The sequence below is a fragment of the Falco biarmicus genome, chromosome 3 (genome assembly GCF_023638135.1).
Source record: "Falco biarmicus isolate bFalBia1 chromosome 3, bFalBia1.pri, whole genome shotgun sequence".
NCBI classification, from domain to species: domain Eukaryota; kingdom Metazoa; phylum Chordata; class Aves; order Falconiformes; family Falconidae; genus Falco; species Falco biarmicus.
The window spans coordinates 106,174,819-106,195,155 of record NC_079290.1 but is presented as its reverse complement, the minus strand read 5'-3'; the positions used below and the strand labels follow the sequence as shown (position 1 = coordinate 106,195,155).

Sequence of the window (20,337 nt, the reverse complement as noted above, 5' to 3'; positions counted from 1 at the left end):
AGTGATGCAGGGTGTCTTGTCCCAGCTGTCACGGCATGGAGGAAGGAGGACTGGAAGGTGTCTGATGCTCACTCACCACTGTTCCCAGCTAGCAGTGCTGGGGAGATGGCTTTGGGATGGAGCAGACACAGCTGTGGGCAGGGCTGGACTGGGTGCTGCAGGACACCCTCGGACAGCACTGTGGACAGGGTGTGCACAGGCATGTCAAAAGATGTCGAGAGCACCTACTAAAGATCTGCTCTGTGCTCACTTTAATTAGCAGTAAGGAAATACCCTTCCCTCATCCCAGATGATGCATCTTGCAGCTGCAGGGAGTAAATGGAAAAAGCTGTTAGGGTCTTTTTGACTGATTGTTCTCAGAAGAGCAGAGGGAGCAGCAAGAGGCTCCCTGAGGCAGTTCCCGTGGCAAGGGAGCCTGTGACAGCCCCCTTCCCTTGCTAGCACCATCCCAGCCATCTGGGATCTTTCTACATCTTTCCTAACTAAACTGAGCCCAGACTGTCTTGGCATCACCCCGTGCTGACCGTAGCTGTTGTGTCCTGCTGGGAGCAGTGCTAATCAGGACAGGATTGCTTTTTTTTCTCAAGCCTTTGTGTTAAGGTCTCCTTTGTACATCAGAGCAGCCAGTGCCACATCGATGCTGTGCGAGCCCACCCAGCCTTAGGGGAGCAGCTGGACGCCAGAGATGCCCAGCGAATGTGCCACGGGCAGCTGTAAGCACCTGCGGAGGATGCGCCTGCCAGCCATGGCTGGGAGCTGAGGCTGCTGAGTGCGCGGTTGCAAGGGGGGGGCCTCCTGGGAAGTGGTCCAGAGTGGAGGAGTTAAATGCCTGAACTGGCTTTAGTACTTGGCAAGGCAGTCAGTGAGATGTGCGGACCTCCAAACGGTGATGCTGAGCTGATTGTGCATCCCCCAAAAGCAGGCTGGCTGCAGGACTAGCACCAGCCAGCCCACATTTCACTGCGCTGAAGCTGAGCCTCGCGGAGAGCAGAAGTGGATCAGCAGCATCTTGCACCCTGGAGAGCGCAGAGGATGTTTCATTTGAAATAGTAATTTCTGCAGGAGTGCAGATGTGGGTGCAGACTGTCCAGCTTGCCAAGGTTGCCACATGAAGAATGGTCCTGCTGTGGCGACAGTCAGTTTTGCTCCATGTCCTCCTGACTGATGGCTGTCACAGCCACGCAGCTGCATGTTTTGTGCTGAAAGACGGGGCTGCTGCCTTCCTCCTGCTTGCCTTGTGCTCTGTATGGCCACTGCTGCACTTGAAAGTCTGTCCCGGTTAAACGGGGAAAGGAATTCAGCAAAACCCGATATGTTACGATATGTTATGTGTTGCCAGTCAGTTAACATACAAAGAATGATGTATGTATACAGTGAGATTCCTACAGAAGCCGTGAATGCATATATAACAGCGTACAAGTAAGACTAGGAAAGCCATTGGGAAGGGCAGGCACTTGGGAAGGAAAGTTAAATGTACAGTCGGTAGGGCTGGGGACAGTGTGGTGATGGTCCAGCCAAGGGTGGCTGACTTGACCATCTCAGTGTGCTGAAGGATACAATGGTTTGATTCAGCACTTTGAAAGAAACAACACGGCCTATTTCATCCACAGCTAGAGTAGCCTCATGGCTTTCCAATACTTTAAGATTAACTGCACTAAATATATTATGCCAGGACCATGAATTCAGCAGAGCTGCCTTGCCAGGCAGTGTTTTGGAGCAGCGGAGATTCCTCCACCCTGGAGGAAGGCTCTGCCAGACCAGCAGCTCCAGAGGCCTCCTGCAATCTGAGGTTGGATCATGGGGAATGCAGCCAAGGAGGAAGGGACAGCTGGTGCATAGGCAATGCCAAACCAAATAGTTCAATGCAAGTCACCTTGTCAAATGATTTGGTATAGGTTTTCTGATACAATCATACGCTTTGGTTGATGGATGTGTGTAGCCCAATAGACTCCTATTTTTGAAGGGTTTTGACTGAATCCCTCTGGCTATTCCTCTGGGAAATGCAGTGTTATCCATCCTTCTGTGCTTAGCAAAGGAGGCTCCTACAGAGCCCAGGGCTCCTGGCCAAAGACAGTTTGGAGATGAGCTGTCTGCATGGCAGGGTGGCTTACTCCACAGGGGCTGGGCAGGCAAGCATCTCCCGAGCAGGGGGAGCAAGGCAGCACCGAGCCTGCTGCCCTCATGTGCACACACAGTTCTCATGTCCACACTTCAAACCCTCTGTTGACAAAACAGAAAAGGTTTGGGAGGGAGATCCAAAGAAGATGAAAGATCTGGAACAGATGCCTTCTAGGGTGATACCAGAGAAATGTTCTGCCTAAAAGGTCTCCACGAGAAGAGTAAGGATGGCTTGATCGCAGTCTGCACAAGAGATGGTTTCTGATAGCAGACAGCTCTTTAATCTAACAGAAAAAGACATAATGAGATCCAGTGCTTGGAAGCTGAAGCCAGGCAAACTCAGACTAGAAACAAGGTGGAAATTTTTTAACAGTGAGGATAATTAACCATAGGAACAATTTACCAAGGAATGTGGTGAATACTCCAACTCCTGAAGTATTCAAATGAAGAGTCTGCATATCTCTCAAAAGATAAGCTGCACTTCAAGCACACACCATGGGCTCAAAACAGAACAAGCAGGCAGGGGTCTTAAGCCAGCAGCGTAGGGAATCAAACCAGAGGATCATCACCTGTTCTCTCTAGCCTTAAAATGCCAAACCTAAATTTATTAAATGGGTGAATGGAGAAGAAGCGAAGACCTGGGACAGGGGTTTGGGGCTGGCGTTCCCAGAGCCAGGTCTGTCCTTGCAGAGGGGTGCTGAGCAGCGGGTGGGTGCCGCTGCATGTCCCGACTCCTGGGCTGGGCTCTGAGCACCGCATGTTGCCCCAAACCCTGAACCAAAGCAGCTGCACTGGTTTGTGCTGCGGGAAGCCCTCCAGGCTGCCACCACCTCCCTTCTCATTTGTAATGGCCTTCTTATCAGCAGAGAGCAATGGCCAGATGCTGAAAATAAGGTTTTCCCTGTAGGTTCTAAGCCCCCCTCTGGTAGGTTGCTTCGATGGGGCTGGGAGGAGGACCAGGAGCTGCGGCGCTGCAAGACAGGGCATGCCAGCAGCCTGCCTGTTTGTTGGAAGCTATCAGGACTCTGGGTTCCCTGGAGCTGCCCATACATGCTAGAGCCGTGAGCCGATCTCGACTGTTTTCTCACAGGCAGCCCCTCGCCACGCTAGCCAGCTGGTAACTGATAGATAATTAGTATTTTTCTCAAGTCGGGTTTGTGGCAGATCGGTGCTCCCTCCCCTCTAAAATGCTGTCACGTGCACCAGAGCCAGAAGAAGCGTTAATAGGGTCTTTGGCCTCCCGCAGCCTGGCTGCAAAAGGACATGGGGGCTCGAGCCCCCAGCACAGTGCAGCTGCCTGGGCTCACACGGAGCCCCTGGCAGCGGGGGAAGATGGACAAACCTCAGAGCTAAGTGGACAGGGGGACCCCTAACTCAGTCGTGGGCACAGGGGGCCCCCTGCCCATGTCCAGGGCCTTGCTTGCTGCTTTGGGGAGCAAACAGCCTGCAATGGAAAGGCTGGAGAGGCTCAAAGCCAAGGTGAGGTGCTCCTGCTATGATGGACAGCTGTCCAGCAGTCACCTACAGCAAACTGGTCTGCATCCCAGCGCTTGGCCAGTGGGAGACTGCTGTGTTGTTCCAGTTGCTCTGTAGCTTTCAGAGCTGGAGAGTGGGCACTGGAGAAGCTGAAATGGTTTGTCTGATGCTAACTGAATGAGGAGGATGGAAATCCTTGGTGTGGCAGGAGGTAGGTTCTCCCTTGCTGGTCACTGTCTGAAGCTGTGTGGGGTAGAGGCAGTTGTAAAGAGGAGGGAAAAACCTTCAGGAGCATGTATAGAAAATGAGCCCCCTCTTCAAACTTTCTCTGGCACTTTACCATATTTTAGGGAGGTACCTGTCCAACAGCAATGGCCTGCAGATGAGTAGGGAGCACGCACAGCTCAGTACGCTCTGCCTCTGAGCCACAAACATCTTTGTTTTTACCCGAGTAGCTGGGCAGAAGAGTGTGGATATTTTGGCACGCCAGAAGTAGAAAAGCAACCTCAGCATCAGCCTGCTCCGAAGCCCATTGAAACCAGCCCACTGGAGGCTTTCCACCAGCTTTCGCAGGGCGTGGATGAGGCTCCAGGAGCTCCAGACACAATGGAATTAAGAAAAAAGGCAAAGGAATTCGGTGTGCGATGTTCCAACACGATCCCGCTATCAGCTCCACTATCTCGAACGTGTATGGTATGCACAGGTCAAGGGAACGACTTACTGGCAACTGCTGCTCCAGCAGGAAGGCAACACTCTCCTGCAGGAGAGGCTGGAGAGAGATGGGAGAGGATGCGCCAGGGAATGAGGCTGCTCCGATCAGCTGCTCTGCATTTGGGTCTGAAGCATGCAGAGGACGTGGGGACGGAGGGACCTGCTGAAGGAACAGAGACAATAAAGGCTGCAGGAGGAAACACACGTCCATGCTCTGGCTCAGCAGTGAGCTCGAGTGGTGGCTCCAGCAGAGCCCCAAGGCAGCCCGACGGCAGCATCCTGGTGGGTCAGCCAGCGGTGCTCCCCACCACAGGTGCCCCAGCCAAGTCCCTCGGGACTGGATGCAGGGCCTGCTGCCGCACCGCTGGAAGTGGGGATTTACCACCTGGGATTGCATCCCACACCACGAGAACCACAGCTTGGAAGCGTTCTGGGGAGCCCTGACCTCCAGCACTTTAAAGAGGAGGGGGATGGATGCTGGGTGTGCCCTGGGTGAACCACGTTCTCTCCCTGTGCCCACTCCAGGCAGTGGCTGTCACAAAGCAGGAGAAGCAGCTCCCTGCTGCTTGGCACAGCCTGCCAGGGATGCTGCGAGGGGCAGTGGTCTCCCCCCAGAGTCCAGGACTTGCTGCTGTGGCTTTTTGCATTTCGTTTCCAGCAGCAATTCCCAAGCCAAACCCAGTCTCTTCCTTCCTCCCCTCCCAGCTTGCTCCCCTTATCCAGTTTTGATAATGCAGAATGAAATAACTGTTTTGCTGGATTTTCAACTTCCTTTTTGGATGAGAGGGAACTCCAGCACCAGCTTGGTCAGGGGACCCAAGTATCCAGACATACAGGAGTCAGACTTACTAGAAGAGGTTAAAGCAACCCAGAGTGTGCTAGCGCTGGCTGGTTGAGCAGTGACTACGAGAGGCTGTCATCCTGGTTGGCAGTTATTTTAAGGATGTGCACACTAGGGAAGGAAGGGAGAGGACTCCTTTGGGGGTTAACCAAGGGATTTTAATTAGCAGTAATGGCATGATAATAAAGGTAGAAGAATGTAGGCTGTAGCGTGCACAGCCTGTCTGTGCTCGTTCTGCTGTGGGGACAGCCCCAGCCCTGGATGTCACCGGTGGTCCAGCGCTGGTGGCAGTGGGGCTGGGGGCATGGCATGCAGGGCTCTGCATGGGGCGCTCTGCCAGGCACCGTGAGAACCCCCGAGTCCTGGGCTCTGTCAGCCTGATGTGTCACCAGTGTGGTGCAGGGGCTGCAGGCATGGGGAGGCAGGTGTTGGGGCATCCCTGAGAGCCATCCCCAGGCAGTGTCTCTGCTGCCCAGCCTGCCCGTGGGGCTTGGGCACCAGCAGATGCTCTCCCCTCAGGCATCAGTGATGCACCAGACATATTTGAAACCAGCTCAGAGTAAATGAGCAACAAAGTAGCTTTTGGGGAGGAATTTGCAGCTCGATGAGAAGTTGTATAGGCCAGTGATTAAAAATATGGTTATTAAAAAATTAGAAAGAAAAAAACCCTAGCTCTGTGGTCGGTATGTCTTCCAGGATCTGTCGTAACAGATTCGTCCAAGCCGGTTAACGGTATTTGCGGTTTGCAAGATGCTACATGTCTGAGTAAGATGACAGACACGTTATTATCACCTCTCCTCTGCGATCTGTCTGAACCTGTCCCAGGATGCAGCTCCGCAGCTGCTTGCTGGGGAGTGCAAGGAAATTAGCAGCCGGAGGCAGCACTTTTCTTCTCTCTCTCTTGCCAGGCTAGTGGCTTTATTGGGATCCATTGACTGCAGTCCTGGACACGTCTTGAGTAGAGCTAATGAGGAGACTGGAATGTAGAAAAGGAGGAGGAGGCGGCTGGTAGGGAGGAGGGGGGGGGGGGAGGATTTGTGGAAAAAGTAATTGTTGAGCAAATCATTTCCTTCAAGAGGGAAAGGAGGACTTGGCTGCAGCCCTCCCAAAGCAGGCAAGTCTAGACGCTTCAGTGTCAACAGTTGAAGATAAATAAGATTTTATCAGCTTCGAATCTGTTGGGACACATCCTCCTAGCGGTTCTGCTGCCCAGGGAGGGCTAGGACACATGGACTTTGCCCATAGATCTTTCCATGCTGAAGATTCTGGTTCTTTTTTTGTATGAGGCTGTCAGCATCCATAGGGAAAAACACCTCTCCCTACTCTGGTTTCCTGTGCTGGAGCAGTAGCTAAGGGTCTGAGCAGCGTGGTGGCCTCTTCCAGAGTGGGTCCTGGGTACTTGCTCAGGGTGGGCAGCAGTGGATGCTGAGACCTAATTTAATGCTACTTCACAGCTGCAGCTGTATCGGTCACTGTGAATCATTGCGGGGCGTTAGCTCATTTGGATCTGGTGATGTGCAAAACATTTCCTTGGATGCAGTGGCAGCAGTACCAAGGTAACCTTGGTAAAGCCCTGCAGCAGCCAATTGCACCGCGGGGCTCTGTCACCCTGCTGTGCTTATTTCCCATTATGTTCGGCACTGGTGCAGCAGAGTCTCCATCTTGCCCAAGAAGTAGCTGTGTTTTGAACATGGAAGTGAAAGGAACCCCATCTCAAGACATATTGGGGTACCAAGTCCCTAGAGAAACAGAGGTTCATGCTGATATACCACTGGTATTTAAACAATCCAGCTTTTCCAGTTGTTCCTAGTGCCCTGGACTTGCTTTGCAGGACAGATCACAGTAGCAGGGAAGGGATGGCAATGGAGGTAACATTATACTTTCAGCCCAGCAGATGAGGGCAGACATTGAAATCAGCAGGACTACAGAAAAAACCCAGAGGAATATACCTTCTGCAAGTTTACATACGCTTCAGGTAGATCGCTCAGTGCTGTTACTGCTGTTTAAACCAAACCAGCACCCACGAGCCACACTAACATGCGAACCTGTTGTGCACCGCAAACATGCAATAACAGACACTCTGGCTTTTTCTGTGAACAGAGATGACCTTAGTAATAACGTAACTTTGGACATGAACAGTCCAAAGGGTAGAGCAGGGACTGAGAATAAAGGCAGGAGGTGCCCAGGGGTAGAACTTACCCAAGCTCTTCTGGAGGTGTGAAAGAAATCTTGGGGCTGAGCTCAGGCCGTGCTGATGCACCAGTGCTGGGAAGGCATTCAGGTGTCCCAAAACGTTGTTCCCGTGCCCGGGAGTGGCAGCGAGCTGGCAGCAGTGTGAGTGATGTGAGTGCTGGCTGTGACCCCGCTGCCACGTGTGGCTGGTTTCACGAGGTCAGCTTGTCCAAATGCTGCAGAACGGGAAGGGTATGAGTGACCAGCCCGAGGTTCAGCGCTAGGATAGCTGGCAGAACCATGGCCGTGGCAAAAGAAGTAGTACCAAGCAGCGAAGCGGCTGCACTAGCCGATGGGATTAAATACTGGCATTTCGATCTCCCGGGTTCCACTTTGCAACTGTCTCGTCTTGTGCTTGAGGAAAGCGCGGTGCCTTTGTGCTCCCTGCGAGCCGGGTGTGCACATTTCAGCTGCAGCTTGTAAAGCACCAGTAACTCAGATTACGTAGTGCAGCCCTGCGCAGAGATGCAGGTCTGATTGATTATTAGCAAATACAGATAACCACATAGGAGCAGAGGCGTGCTCTTCCCCTGAGCAAGACGTGCATTTTGCTGTCCCCTATAGAGAGGGTACAGCCAAGGGCCCTTCCTGGCTTCAAACATGGCTGGGGACATGGAGCCTCTGGGGATCCCCAAACCTTAATGCTCATTCACCCCATGGCCATCAACAGGCCAGGTCTGCGAGACCAGGCGCACTTTGCCTTAGCAGCAGCTGGAGGTACAGCTGTGAGGAGCCGGGAGTGCGGCCGCACAGGGCACAGCCCTGACTGTTCTTGCCCAGAGTTATCAGCATGGAGTTCCTTAAAAGAATAGTTTGTTATTGTGGAAGGATCTTTGAAGGCAATCCTGGAGCTGTTAAGACATGATAAGGTTATCAGTGGAGGCATGCCTGTGTTGAGCGGCAGCCTTTCTCCCTGCGGGGCAATCGCTCTGCTATTTAACAGAGATTTATCCATGTCATAACATGGTATAATGAGAGAATTTGTTACCAAAGAACTTGCCATAATGCACCTCTACTCTTCCAGAGCAGTTATATTTCCCAGGCATGTTGAGGACTGCCCGGGAATGTCTACATGAAAGGATCCTTTGACAGGAGTTGTCAGTATTTTAACACCTGGCAAGGAAGAGCCCCCCTCCAACTAACCCTTGTTTTGCCATGTTGTCTCCTAAAATGAGGGCGTGAAACCCCCATCGCACTGTGGGCGAGTAGGTTACGTGGGCCACGGCCGCACGAGTCTCCCCTCCCAGCCGGGCAGGAGGGAGCGACTGGGCGCTGAGCAGAGCCTGCGCTTCCAGCCTAGGCACAATCGCTGCCGGGATCGCGCCCAGGAAGCTAACCTGGCTGTAAAGCCAAGGCGTGGGCAGTGTCATCAGGTATCGCTGCAAAATTTGGGGATTTCCATGAAAGGTGGTGTTTCCGCATGTCCTCTCTCTCTGAGAAAGTCCACATGCCTCCAATACTGAGGATTAATTCTTGCTGCCAGATTCAGCTTCATATTACACCTCCCAATCTCACCCTCTAATGACCACAGCATTCTCCCACTCTCTCTAGCCCGGAGCAGGCTCTGACCCCAGCATACACCCCCCATGAGCCGCTGGCGTGCCTCTCTGGGAGCTGGTACCTGCTGCCAGCTGGCCGTCAGTCCAACACATCCCCACCATGCCCAAGCTGCTGCAGTTTGCCTTGGTAGAAGCCTCTCCCCTTTATATCTTCCCTGACCTTCCCTAGAAATACCACCTGGAAAGGGCTTATCATCTCGTTTGCCTCTTCAGCAGTTTCTCATTTGCCTCTGCAGCACTTGCCAGGCTGATGGGAGCCCATCCAGTCCCAGCAGGCTCGGTGGGAGCCTCTGTGGGCAGGGAAGGCTCGCTCAGCCCACGGGTGGATCCACTCCTACGGAAAGGGCAGCAGGATCAGGAAGCACAGATCCCTTCTGCAAACCCACCTGATGCATGTGTGCACCAGACTAGGCTGGCAGCAGTGGGAAGACAAGGGCTGAGCCACCCGTGTCAGGTCCCTAATGCCCTCCCAGTCCCATGCCAGCTGCCAAGCCCTGCCATCCCCCGGCTTCAGGCAGCCCCGCCACCCAGAGAGCGGAGCAGATGGCTCACGGCGGGGCAGAGGGAGCCTCACTGGCCTCTGCACACCTGTATTCGGATGGCTGAGGACAAGCTTTAACATCCTCACAAATACTCTGCACGGTGGTATTTTCTTGGCATCGGGCATTATGTTGTGGGGATGAGATAAAATACTTTGAGCAGGAACATGCCCTGCCATGCAGGGACTGGCTTCTCTCTGTGCGGCAGGGGTGGGCTCTTGTATAGCAAACACATTCTTTGTGAGATGGAAAACAGCGTGGCACTGGTGAGGTGGAAGGGAATTGCACATCCCCACACCTGGGAGCCGAGACACGCGTTTACTGGAAGGTGAAGGACGGGCCCTGCCTCCCCCACCCCTCCGCTCGAAGCGTGCAGCCTGCTCCTGCCTGCTGCATGCTGCCAGCCCCTGCCCACTGCACGCTGCCAGCCCCTGCCTTGCTGCAGCCCATCACCTGTGGGTGCGGTGGTCCTGGACCAGCGCTGGGTCCCTGTCCCGAGGGTGCTGTTGCCGAGGGGCTCTGCCGTGCTCCAGGGCCGGCTCCCAGGCACGCTGCTGTCTTCAGGCTGCCATTCCCATTTTCAGTGGCCACCAGGAGCTTCCCCTGTACTGAGCAGGTCCACAGCCCTTGCAAGGGAACCTTACCCCTCACTCCAAACCGAGCAAATCCCTTGTGCCTTTACGAGGAGTGTTTAAGTGGTCATGAACTGTTTTCTATTGATGCCTGCAGAGCATCCTCCTCCGGCAGCCAGCCTGGGGAGCGGGTCCCGCCGTGTCTCCTCTGGGAGCCACTGCTGCTGCAGCAAGCAGCTGCAAAGCATCGACTCATGGTCAGAACAAACCCTGTCTGTGTCATTCGTGCTACTCAGAATTAAACTCTGAGGTTTTGCATAATTAGCTGTGATTCCATTAACGACGTTAAACACAATTTCCTTAGGCTGTGGTGCGTCAGCACCCTCAGTGCTCTCAGCTCAGCCAGGAGCTGTGCACAATAGGAGACTCAGGGTTACGTTTCCAAAATGGGCTGAGTGATGTATGCATGAGGGTTTCCACTGATTTTCAGCAAGATTTCCTCTAAGGCACAGCATAGTGGATGCTCCTGCTTTGCCGGAGCAATTAGGCTAGCTGGGAACCCCTTCCTACAGCGCCCAGCCCTTCGCCCTGTAGGTGGGTGGTATCTGGCTTACGTGGGAAGCGGATACGATGTGGTGCGGGTGAATTTGGTCACATTTAAATATTTCCACGGGAAAAACAAATATCGAGCCTAGAGAATAAACAGTTACCACAAAGACAGGCTGAATGTCCTTTGGTCACCGTCCCCTACAAAGCACTGGGAGTAAGCACCAGCAGTTTGCAACGTGGAGCAGCCACGGAGGCCAGGTGCCACAGGGGTGATTGCTGGTACCTGGAGCAGCTTTGCACTGGCACAGTCCCTCCAGCGTGGCTGCAACGCAATAGGTGGTAATTGGTTTTACAACAAGTCATTATTTTAATTTGCTGCTTTACTGCCGTGCTCGCATTTTGCTTGGAGTGGTGAGAAAGCAGCAGGCGGGTGGATGTGAGGAGCCGAGGGAACAGAAATGCCTGTCTGGGTGCAGTGGGAGCGGGGGCATCAGCCTGAGCCCAGCACGAGCCCCCGTGCCAGGAAGGGGAGGGAGCCCTGCACTTGCACCGCAGCAGCAGAGGAAGCCGAGGGCAGGCAGGGGAGCAGTCGCTGCCCCATCAGGCCCAGTGACATTCACCCGTCTCTTCTTTTCCAGTACTCCCCTCTGCTGAAGAAACTCTACTGTCAGATTGCAAAAACATGTCCCATCCAGATCAAGGTGTCCACCCCCCCACCGCCGGGCACCATCATCCGGGCCATGCCCGTCTACAAGAAAGCAGAGCACGTCACTGAGGTGGTGAAACGCTGCCCCAACCACGAGCTTGGCCGTGACTTCAATGACGGTGAGTGCTGCTCTCCCTGCTCTGCCGGGGACCACCCTGTCGTCGTGGGGGGCCATGTGTCCCGCCCTGCGCTGCAGCCCTCGCGTGCACAGGACCAGCATCCTGGGCAGCCACGTCCTCTAACGCAGAGGTTTGCCTTGCAGGCCAGTCAGCCCCAGCCAGCCACCTCATCCGGGTGGAAGGCAACAACCTCTCCCAGTACGTGGATGACCCCGTGACAGGAAGGCAGAGCGTGATGGTGCCCTACGAGCCCCCGCAGGTACCCTGCTGCCCTGGGGTGGGGGGGGCAGGATCAGCCCCTGCCTCTAGCTGGGCTTCTGCCGGTGCTGAGGGTGAACCCATGGGTGACAGGGCAGCTTGGTAGGACACAAAGGGCAGGAGCGTCCTGCTTGCCCTGGCACATCTAAGGCCACCCGCTGCTTGCTTCCTGCACTGGTGGCAGCTGCATTTGAGCATCTGCAGCTCCCAGCCTTGTGATGCATCCCAGAGCATCCTATTCCAGGGGAGCAGGTTGCAAAGGGAGACCCCTCACCGTCCTTGTATGGTCCCCTTTTCCCAGCTGGGACCATCCCCACACCACCCTTCTCTGGTGCTCCCCTGCTCGTCCTGCCAAGGCGCCAGCCCTGCGCTGGGGGCTGGGAGGGCCCAGCCTGCCTCCCCCCATCACTCCCTGCTCAGCGCCGGCTCTCCCCTCCTGGGCAGGTGGGAACCGAGTTCACCACCATCCTGTACAACTTCATGTGCAACAGCAGCTGCGTGGGAGGAATGAACAGGAGGCCCATCCTCATCATCATCACCCTGGAGACGAGAGAGTGAGTGGCTGTCGGGGCATCTCTCCCTGCTGTGGGAGGGCTGAGGGCCCTCGGGAAGGAAGCCTCCCCTGCAGAGAGCACCCCCAGGGGAAGGGGATGTGGCAGCCCCCCGCAGCCTCAGCCTGGCACAGGGGAAAGGCTCTTCCCTGCTGGCTAGGAAAGGGCTGGCCTGGAGGGACTGGCGACCCAGCCCAGCACCAGCTGCAAGCTGGAGCCTTCCTCTGCCTCAGGAGCTCCTCTTCCCCCAGGAGATTGCTGCCAAGGGGCTCCCTGCACTCAGCACCTTGGGGGCTTGATTGCTTCCCGAGCAATCCGTTCATATGGAGCGATGAGAAGATGCTTGACTGGTTTGGTTTCTGAGCTGGACCAAAACATGGACTGAGCTGCGACACACTTCCCAAGCAGAAATAGGGTCACTGAATTCTCTCTCCTCCCAGCGGCCAAGTCCTAGGAAGGAGATCATTTGAGGGACGGATCTGTGCCTGTCCCGGGAGAGACCGGAAAGCTGATGAAGACCATTACCGAGAGCAACAAGCCCTGAACGAGAGTGCAGCTAAAAACGGCAATGCCAACAAACGCAGTAAGTCTCCTTGCCAGGAGAGGGAGGGGGCTCAGGGCACTGCTCTGCTGCAGCCCCAGGCTCCTGGCCTGCACCTGCACCCCCTTGCCACTCAAAGCCACGCAGAGGCTTCTGCCTCAGCTCCGTTCCCATTGCACCCAAAATCACCGTGCTCCAGAAGTTTCGGGTCCAATCCCCATCCAGGCACCATGCTTTGACCTTTCTCAACCAAATCTAAAGTCTCATAAAGAGGACCCACTCCCTTTTCCCTCCAGAGTGCAAAGCTGTTTGTGCAGGGCTTTCATGTCCACGTAAATTTGCTCTTCATTATTACTAATAAAGGGACATCATCGATGCCAGAACCCAGGTGAACAGCCAGCACGCTGCATGGCTTGAGCTTAAATCCTGCAGGGAGCCAAGGTGCTCCCGGCCCGGCTGCGAGGACAGCATGCTAACGTTCTTCCTCTCTCCTTCCCAGCCTTTAAGCAGAGCCCCCAGGGCATCCCAGCGCTGGGTGCCAGCGTTAAGAAACGGAGGCACGGGGAGGAGGAGATGTATTATGTGCCTGTAAGTGTTGGTGAGCTGCGCTGGTGGGGAGCTGGGCTGGGAAAGGCGGTGGCATTGTCCCCTCCGCGATACACCCCTTGGGGATGTGATGTTGAGCAGGATGGGGTTGCATGGTCTCCTGCAGAGCGGCAGGTGTGTGTAAGAGCAGAGACATTGAGAACAGAGGCAAAAGCATCTGTGGGTGCACACATCTGAGGGAGTTCTGGACCCCCAGGTAGTCCCTGGCCCCAGTGAAGCCGCACCTTCGGCTGGGTGGAAAAAAGGGGCCACGAGGAAGGTGGCTAGGTGGGATGGGAACAAAGCAAAGCCCTGGACTTGTTCCCTCCTCCAGGTGCGAGGCCGGGAGAACTTTGAGATCCTGATGAAGATAAAGGAGAGCCTGGAGCTGGTGGAGCTGGTCCCGCAGCAGCTGGTTGACTCCTACCGACAGCAGCAGCAGCAGCTCCTGCAGAGGCAGTACGTATCACCACAGCCCCCCGAGCCTACAGCCCGGAGAGGCTGGGCAGCCACCCCGGCTACAGGAGCCCTCAGGCAGCCCCAGTCTGGGGCTGGTTCACCGGCTCACAGCACGGCTGCCCAGTGCCAGGTGCTTAGCGAGGGCTGGTGACCGCTATAGGGCCGGTATCGGTGCGGAGTGGCTTTTCTGTGCCACAGTCCACGTCGGCACAGCTGCCTGAAGCCTCAGCGGGGAAGTCTGATCAGCCAGAGGGGAGGTGGGCTGGGGCAGGGTGCCTCCATCCCCCCCTCTGCTGCAGGCTGACCGGCCGCTTGGTTTCCCCCGAGCAGGAGTCAGCTGCAGACGCCTTCCTCCTACGGTCCTGTCCTGTCACCCATGAACAAGGTTCACAGCGGAGGAATCAACAAGCTGCCCTCTGTCAACCAGCTGGTAGGGCAGCCGGCACAGCACAGCTCGGGCTCTGCGCCCAGCCTGGCGCCCATGGGTAAGGGTCCGCACCTCACCGGGCTCGGCAGACCGCAGGGTCCCTGCCGAGGGAGCGGGTGGTTGTCACAACTGGGATGATGTCTAATGGATCTATTTGTTGCATTGACATGGCTGCTGCCCAGGACCCGGCATGCTGAACAGTCACCCCATGCAACCCAACGGAGAAATGAATGGGGGCCACTCGTCCCAGTCCATGGTCTCCGGATCACACTGCACCCCCCCTCCGCCCTACAACCCCGATCCCAGCCTCGTCAGGTAGGGAAGGCATCCGACGCCCTGTCTGTCTTGTCCTCTGATGTTTCTTGCTGTTGTCCCTCACTCTAACCTTCAGATCTGTCTAGCAACTGGTCAACTGGCCACTGGTCCCAACTGAGAAATCACTGCTCACGCAATCACGTAGACCATTCTTCTCATCTCAGAAACCAAAGCCCAGCTACCTACCAGTTAGAAACCTCTATCGCCCTCACATACCTCTATCTGGGTAATCCGTCCCTGCTTAATTAAAAATTAAATGCATCTGAACAAGAGTCTTTTCCTGCATGTCCAACCAGCACGTAGCTTTGTGAGCTTCCCCCTTCCCCTTCCTCACCCGCAATGCCTGGAAATCAGTCCGCGTGGCTTATTTCCATCAGGAAGGCATTAACAGGTATGCAGCCACTTTTTAACATGTCAGTCTTTAAAAAGACCACAGACATTTCAGCAGACACCCTACCGAAGTCAGGGAGGCTGTACGTGCAGTTGAACTAGAGGCGTGTAGCCACAGCCCGGCACGATGTACAAAATACCCCCGGCAGCCCCAGCCTGCGCTGCGGAGCTCGGCCTCGCTGCCCAGACCGGGCATGGCCCCGGCTCCTCCCCGGGAGCTCCAGCTCCCTCAGGTTATTCCGTGTAAGTCACCGAGCTGAAACTTCTGACAATCAGGAGAAAAATAGTAATAATAAAAAAAGTAGTTCTAGGAATGAACGTCATCTTGCTTCACTTTGACACGAGTGGCAACCGAGGGCACAGTAGGGATGTGTGACACAGACAGAAAGCCTGCCCGAGCGGTTGGAGCATCCCAGAGCTCCGTCCCTTGCGCCTGCTGCAGTCCTTCTGCGCCGCAGGGCTGCGGGAGCTGCCGAGGCCGTTGGCAGCAGGAGCTCGCCGCAGCCCCTGCCTCTTCAGCGACCTGGAGCACGGTTTGCACTACAGTGATGGTTGCGAGCACAGCTGTTATTCGTGAGAAGTTAATGCCACTTTATTTTCCAAATTTTTTCTGCAGTTTTTTAACAGGATTGGGGTGTCCAAACTGCATCGACTATTTCACCTCACAAGGGTTACAGAATATTTACCACCTGCAGAACCTATCCATAGAGGTAAATGCTTTGGGAAGATCTGTTTTACCACTTGTTTCTGTCAGCTGTTGATCTGAAAAGCAAGGACAAAACTGTTTTAAAGGAAAGGGAAAACTGTGCACCAACCCCTCACACAGAATATACGCTCCCCAGGATTCGTCCCTTCCCTTTATGCATCCTTTCCAGTCCTTCGGATTTAGCGGTAGTTTAGCCATCAGTAGCAGCCATGATGGTCTCCATGGGTTCTTCCAGACTGTCAGAAACAAAAGAGCTAAAAGATCCCCAGCCCAGCCCTCAGGCAGATTTTCCACCTACCCCAGAAAAGCCGGCTGAGGTGCTCAGCAAAGTAACCCAAAGCCCACTGAGCTGGCACGAGCACCTCCACTGCAGTTCGGTGAGTTTTAAATCTGATCTTATGTCTGCCTTATTAGTCTTTAAGACAAAAGGAGCTAAAGTAAGGGAGTCAAGCCTGGGATGTTTGTATTAAGGGACCCCTGGAATGAAATAGCACAGGTCTGGCAAAAGCTGGCATGAACAGCAGTAGAGGGGGTGCTAGAAGTACCTGCGCTTGCACACCACGCCAGCCCTCTGCTGCTGCTGTCCTCGGTTAAAGCACAGTCTCTGCAAAATGCGGTTGCGGGTGGCACCAAAGCAGGAACTTCCCCAGCCCATCAGGGTAATGAAAAAAAATGGGGGAAAAAAAAAAATATTCTTAAACTCTCTGAACCATAGCACGCCCTGTAAATCCCAGTGTTTTGGCTGAGACAAAGCTCCTGCCCCGATCCCATTTGGCCCCCAGGCAGTTGGTAGAGATGTCACCTGCCTGGCAGTGACAATAAAATGCGCGGCCGTGCGTTGGTGATGCAGCTGTTGGAGACACGATGATTTTTCATTGGTAGCTGGGGCCAGTTGCGTAACCTTAGCCTGGTTTTGGACCATTTTCTGAACTAACTCCGTGACCGTCTGTAAGCTGTCAAAGGGAAGGTTTGGTACGGCCAAAACTTGTACCAGACCGCTGAGCTGTGTGTCCAAGTCGGCGTTTGTAATTACTAATTGCATACTCACTGTCTTCTCTAGTTAACACTCACGTGAGTCTCTGTGTTTGGCATTAACATGGATCTCTGGCAGCTCTCCGCTACGACGGTGTTTGTCCTGGTGCAGGGCCCCCAGTCCTGAGGTTATCGACCTCATTTGGCTTGATGAGTGTGGCCCATAGCGTCGTAACAGCCCGCTGTCGCCCGCCTGGGTGCGTTCGGGCATGGCGCTGGCCCCCGCGGGCAGAGGCTGCTCCAGCTTCCCGGTCCAGGACCGGAGGAGAGGCCAGCCTGGCCGATGGCTCCTTGCCCAGGTGAACGGACATGAGGACGCTTCACATGCTGCTCTGCAACCTGCGTCCGAAAGGGATGGGTCCCCTCCCTTCGCATTTCCACATCAGTTTGATGTGAACCCATGCCCCCCAAAAAAGAAAGCAAATTTCTAATGAGCAAAGCTGCGTTTGAGTAACTGGGCAACTGGCCACCGGTTACAAATGAGAAATGGCCTGTGGGGGATGCGCCCGTGGCCTTGGTGCTGTGACCCAGAGGAGGTCCAGCCCCGCCACCGGTGGGTGCTCAGGGATTGTGCCCATGTGCTCCCCCCCAGGTTTGGGGGTCCAGGGCTCGCTGCCACCGGCAGCCGCATCTCTGCCAGCTGCTGGCTGTGCCTCAGCGGTGCTGTTCTTCCAGGATCTCGGAGCACTGAAGATCCCGGAGCAGTACAGGATGATCATCTGGCGAGGTCTGCAGGAGCTCAAGCAGAGCCACGACTACGGGGCCCAGCAGCTCATCCGCTCCAGCAGCAACGCCTCCACCATCTCCATCGGCAGCTCGGGCGAGCTGCAGCGGCAGCGTGTGATGGAGGCCGTGCACTTCCGCGTGCGCCACACCATCACCATCCCCAACCGCGGCGGGGCCGACGAGTGGGCGGACTTTGGGTTTGACCTCCCAGACTGCAAATCTCGCAAACAGTCCATAAAGGAAGAATTCACGGAGGGAGAGATCAACTGAGGGTCTCCAGAAGGCAGCAGCAAAAGACCGGAGGGGGGAAATGAAACCCCCTATGAAAAATGTTTTCAGCCTTGGGCATCTGGAAAAGTGTAATTTTGTTGTCTGGAGGGGAACTGCAAGCCCTGTGTGAAAGCACGGCCCTGAGCCGCACGGGGAGTGTCTGCCCCGGAGAGGAAACCGTGGTGGCTTCGGCGGAGGGGAAGAGGAGGGTGGCGGAGCCAGCTCAGCCACGGGCGTGCGGGTTGTCTGCCCGCTGCAGGCACCCGCTGGTGCTTTACGCTGTTCTGTGTTTTACTGGAGGATCCCCGCATCCGACAGACGTGGTGTAAAGACGGTACATTTTTCTCTTTGCAAGACCAGCCTTCGGTACGGCTTACCTACCCCCGTCCCGTATCCCCCGTCGTGTCCAGAACCGACACCATCGTGATGGTCTTCACCATCGTGACGAGGACTCGGCCCTTCCCTGCTCCATTTTCTGTACAGAAACCTGCCAGTGGCTGCTGCGAAGCCACACGACCTGCTCCCTGCCCGACTGCCACCACCCACCCCTGCCCTTCAGGTCTCTGTGCAGCCGCAAAGAACCGCAAAGTTCCCGATGTGGTCACGTACTTAAATATTTGTGTATATAAACAGAAGCAAATGTACATACGGTATGCTCATTGTGCTGTAAGGAGAAAAAAAAGATTTATTTTCATGTACGCTATAAAAATTGATACTTACTCCTGAGACACTATAGTGCCAAGTAAATTAATTTCATGTTCTAGCATGTAAAGAAGAAGAAAATCGTGTCTCCAGCCTTATCTACTCAAAATTCGTATTTTTTCCTCCTCTGAGTATCTTTCACACAACTGCAAAGGAGGGGGCAAGCCAGGGAATTCTGCTGGGAAGTCTGAGGTTGGCTGACCCCTCCCTGCTCCAGTGGGGAGCGTGGCACACGGCTGAGCCCCAGCGAGCAGGAATGCAGGAGGGGACATTTGATCCGACTTTGGAGCAAGGAGACAGACTAGGTGACCACATGAGGTCCTGCCAGTTTCGTTTTCTGTCGCTGGTCATTGTTTCCAGGCGTAATTTGTCTGTTGATTCAGGCTGGAAAAAACCCTGAGCAGAAAGCAAGGCCACCGGTGGGTGCGTTCCCTCCCTCGCCAGCGCCTGCACGTGTTGAAAGGCGACGTCCCACAGCCATCTCAGCAAGGTGCAGAAAGTCACCGGGGCTGCCACTGCGCGGAAGGAGGGGGGGCGGGAGGGCAGGGAGCTGCTTCTCAGCCCTCAACCTCAGGTCGCTCAAGATTTTGGGCAGCTGGAGGGAATCAATGCAGAAACGACGCTGCCTGGCACATTCCCACTGCTGCGTCTCCTCCCCGCTTTGCCTCTCTGCCGGAGGCAGACCGCCCACCGTGTCCCAGCTCCCCCAGGCCGGGGAAGGAGCCAGGGGGCCCTTCACAAAGCCTCCGACCAGCAAAGCAAAAGAAGAGGAGCCGAGTCCCACCTACCACCTCCAGGGCCGTCTCCTTGCAGGCTTGCAAGGAGGATCCCGGGGAAAACAAGCATGAGCTCCGACGCTGTACCAGCACCCCCAGGGCCCAGGTCCTCCCTCTGCCACCTCTGTCCCAGTGTCCCACAGCGGCTCTGAGACTTGGGCATGCAGGAGGTGGCCTCCTCTCCCTCCCACCCTCGGCAAGGGGCTCAGCTCCGCTCCCCCAGCCGGATTGAGCCGCAGGTGCCAGGGCAGCATCCCGGAGGCCGTTACGCCCCTCTCCACTGCAGCAATTAGGAACCTGACTCCTTTGGTGTTGCCGAAATGTGAACCTAAGTCCTAAGATAATGACTAATTAAAGCACTTTAATGCTTTAAAGGTTTTGAAACAATCATTCGTGTTTTTCAATGTTAACTAAGGCTTCTTCTGCCAGTATTAACTAATACACTCCCACCATGGTATGAATGGTATTTTTTGTAATGTTATCTTTGGAAAATGTGTTATTTTTATAGCTGTGGGGTTTTTTTGTTTTGGTTTTTTTTTTTTTGTAACACAATAAAAACATGTGGGAATGACAACATCTGGCAACTAAAGTCTTGCTTACACCGTACGGCAAGTGCCCTCCTGTACCAGCTTAAGCCCTAAAGCGTAAGGCCTCGAAGGGCCACAAGTTGCTTTGCTTCACCAAGCAACTGCAAAGATACACAGAGACGCAGCCCTGTGCAGGAGCAGCTGCCAAAAGTGTCTTTAAGAGGCCTTCTGCTCCTTGCGGACACGGGGGCAACTGGCCTGCGGCAGCAGAGAGCTTCCTCCAACACCACAGTCCCTGTTTTGGGGGACCCCTGTTCTGGGGGAGCAGGGAAGCGCAGCTTGTTCCCTGGGCACAAGCAGCCTTACCCCACCGCAGGCTCTCGGTGCTGCTCCCTGTTCCCAAGGCTCCGCTGAAGGAAGCGTACGTCACGCAGAAGTGACACCCACGCAGAGCCAGCCTCGACACCCCAGCACAGCGGAAAGAAACCTGCCTGCGATAAAACAAGTTGCCACAGTGACTACAGAAAGGCAAATGCCGACTTCTTTATATGTAAAACTTCTCTTTTTTCAATAAATGACTAGAAAATAGAGAATGAAATCAATAGCAGCCTTTATCATTAAGACATAGCTTTTCTGAGTTTGAAAAATTA

The 20,337-nt window shown here is 54.9% G+C and overlaps 1 protein-coding gene across 2 annotated transcripts in view; it reads left to right on the top strand.

Moving 5' to 3' along the window:
- TP73 (tumor protein p73) overlaps positions 1-19,699 on the top strand; it is a 31,603-nt gene extending 11,904 nt beyond the window's left edge. The window contains exons 5-14 of one of the 2 annotated variants that reach the window (XM_056332298.1): positions 11,236-11,422; positions 11,566-11,681; positions 12,125-12,234; positions 12,672-12,814; positions 13,272-13,360; positions 13,692-13,816; positions 14,147-14,301; positions 14,426-14,558; positions 15,565-15,658; positions 17,362-19,699. In XM_056332298.1, the coding sequence (XP_056188273.1) occupies positions 11,236-11,422; positions 11,566-11,681; positions 12,125-12,234; positions 12,672-12,814; positions 13,272-13,360; positions 13,692-13,816; positions 14,147-14,301; positions 14,426-14,558; positions 15,565-15,658; positions 17,362-17,682 (1,473 nt within the window). In that variant the 3' untranslated portion in view covers positions 17,683-19,699. The remainder of the gene's footprint in view (positions 1-11,235; positions 11,423-11,565; positions 11,682-12,124; positions 12,235-12,671; positions 12,815-13,271; positions 13,361-13,691; positions 13,817-14,146; positions 14,302-14,425; positions 14,559-15,564; positions 15,659-17,361) is intronic. The other variant, XM_056332299.1, reaches the window with a different exon arrangement.
- Positions 19,700-20,337: the final 638 nt, after the last annotated feature.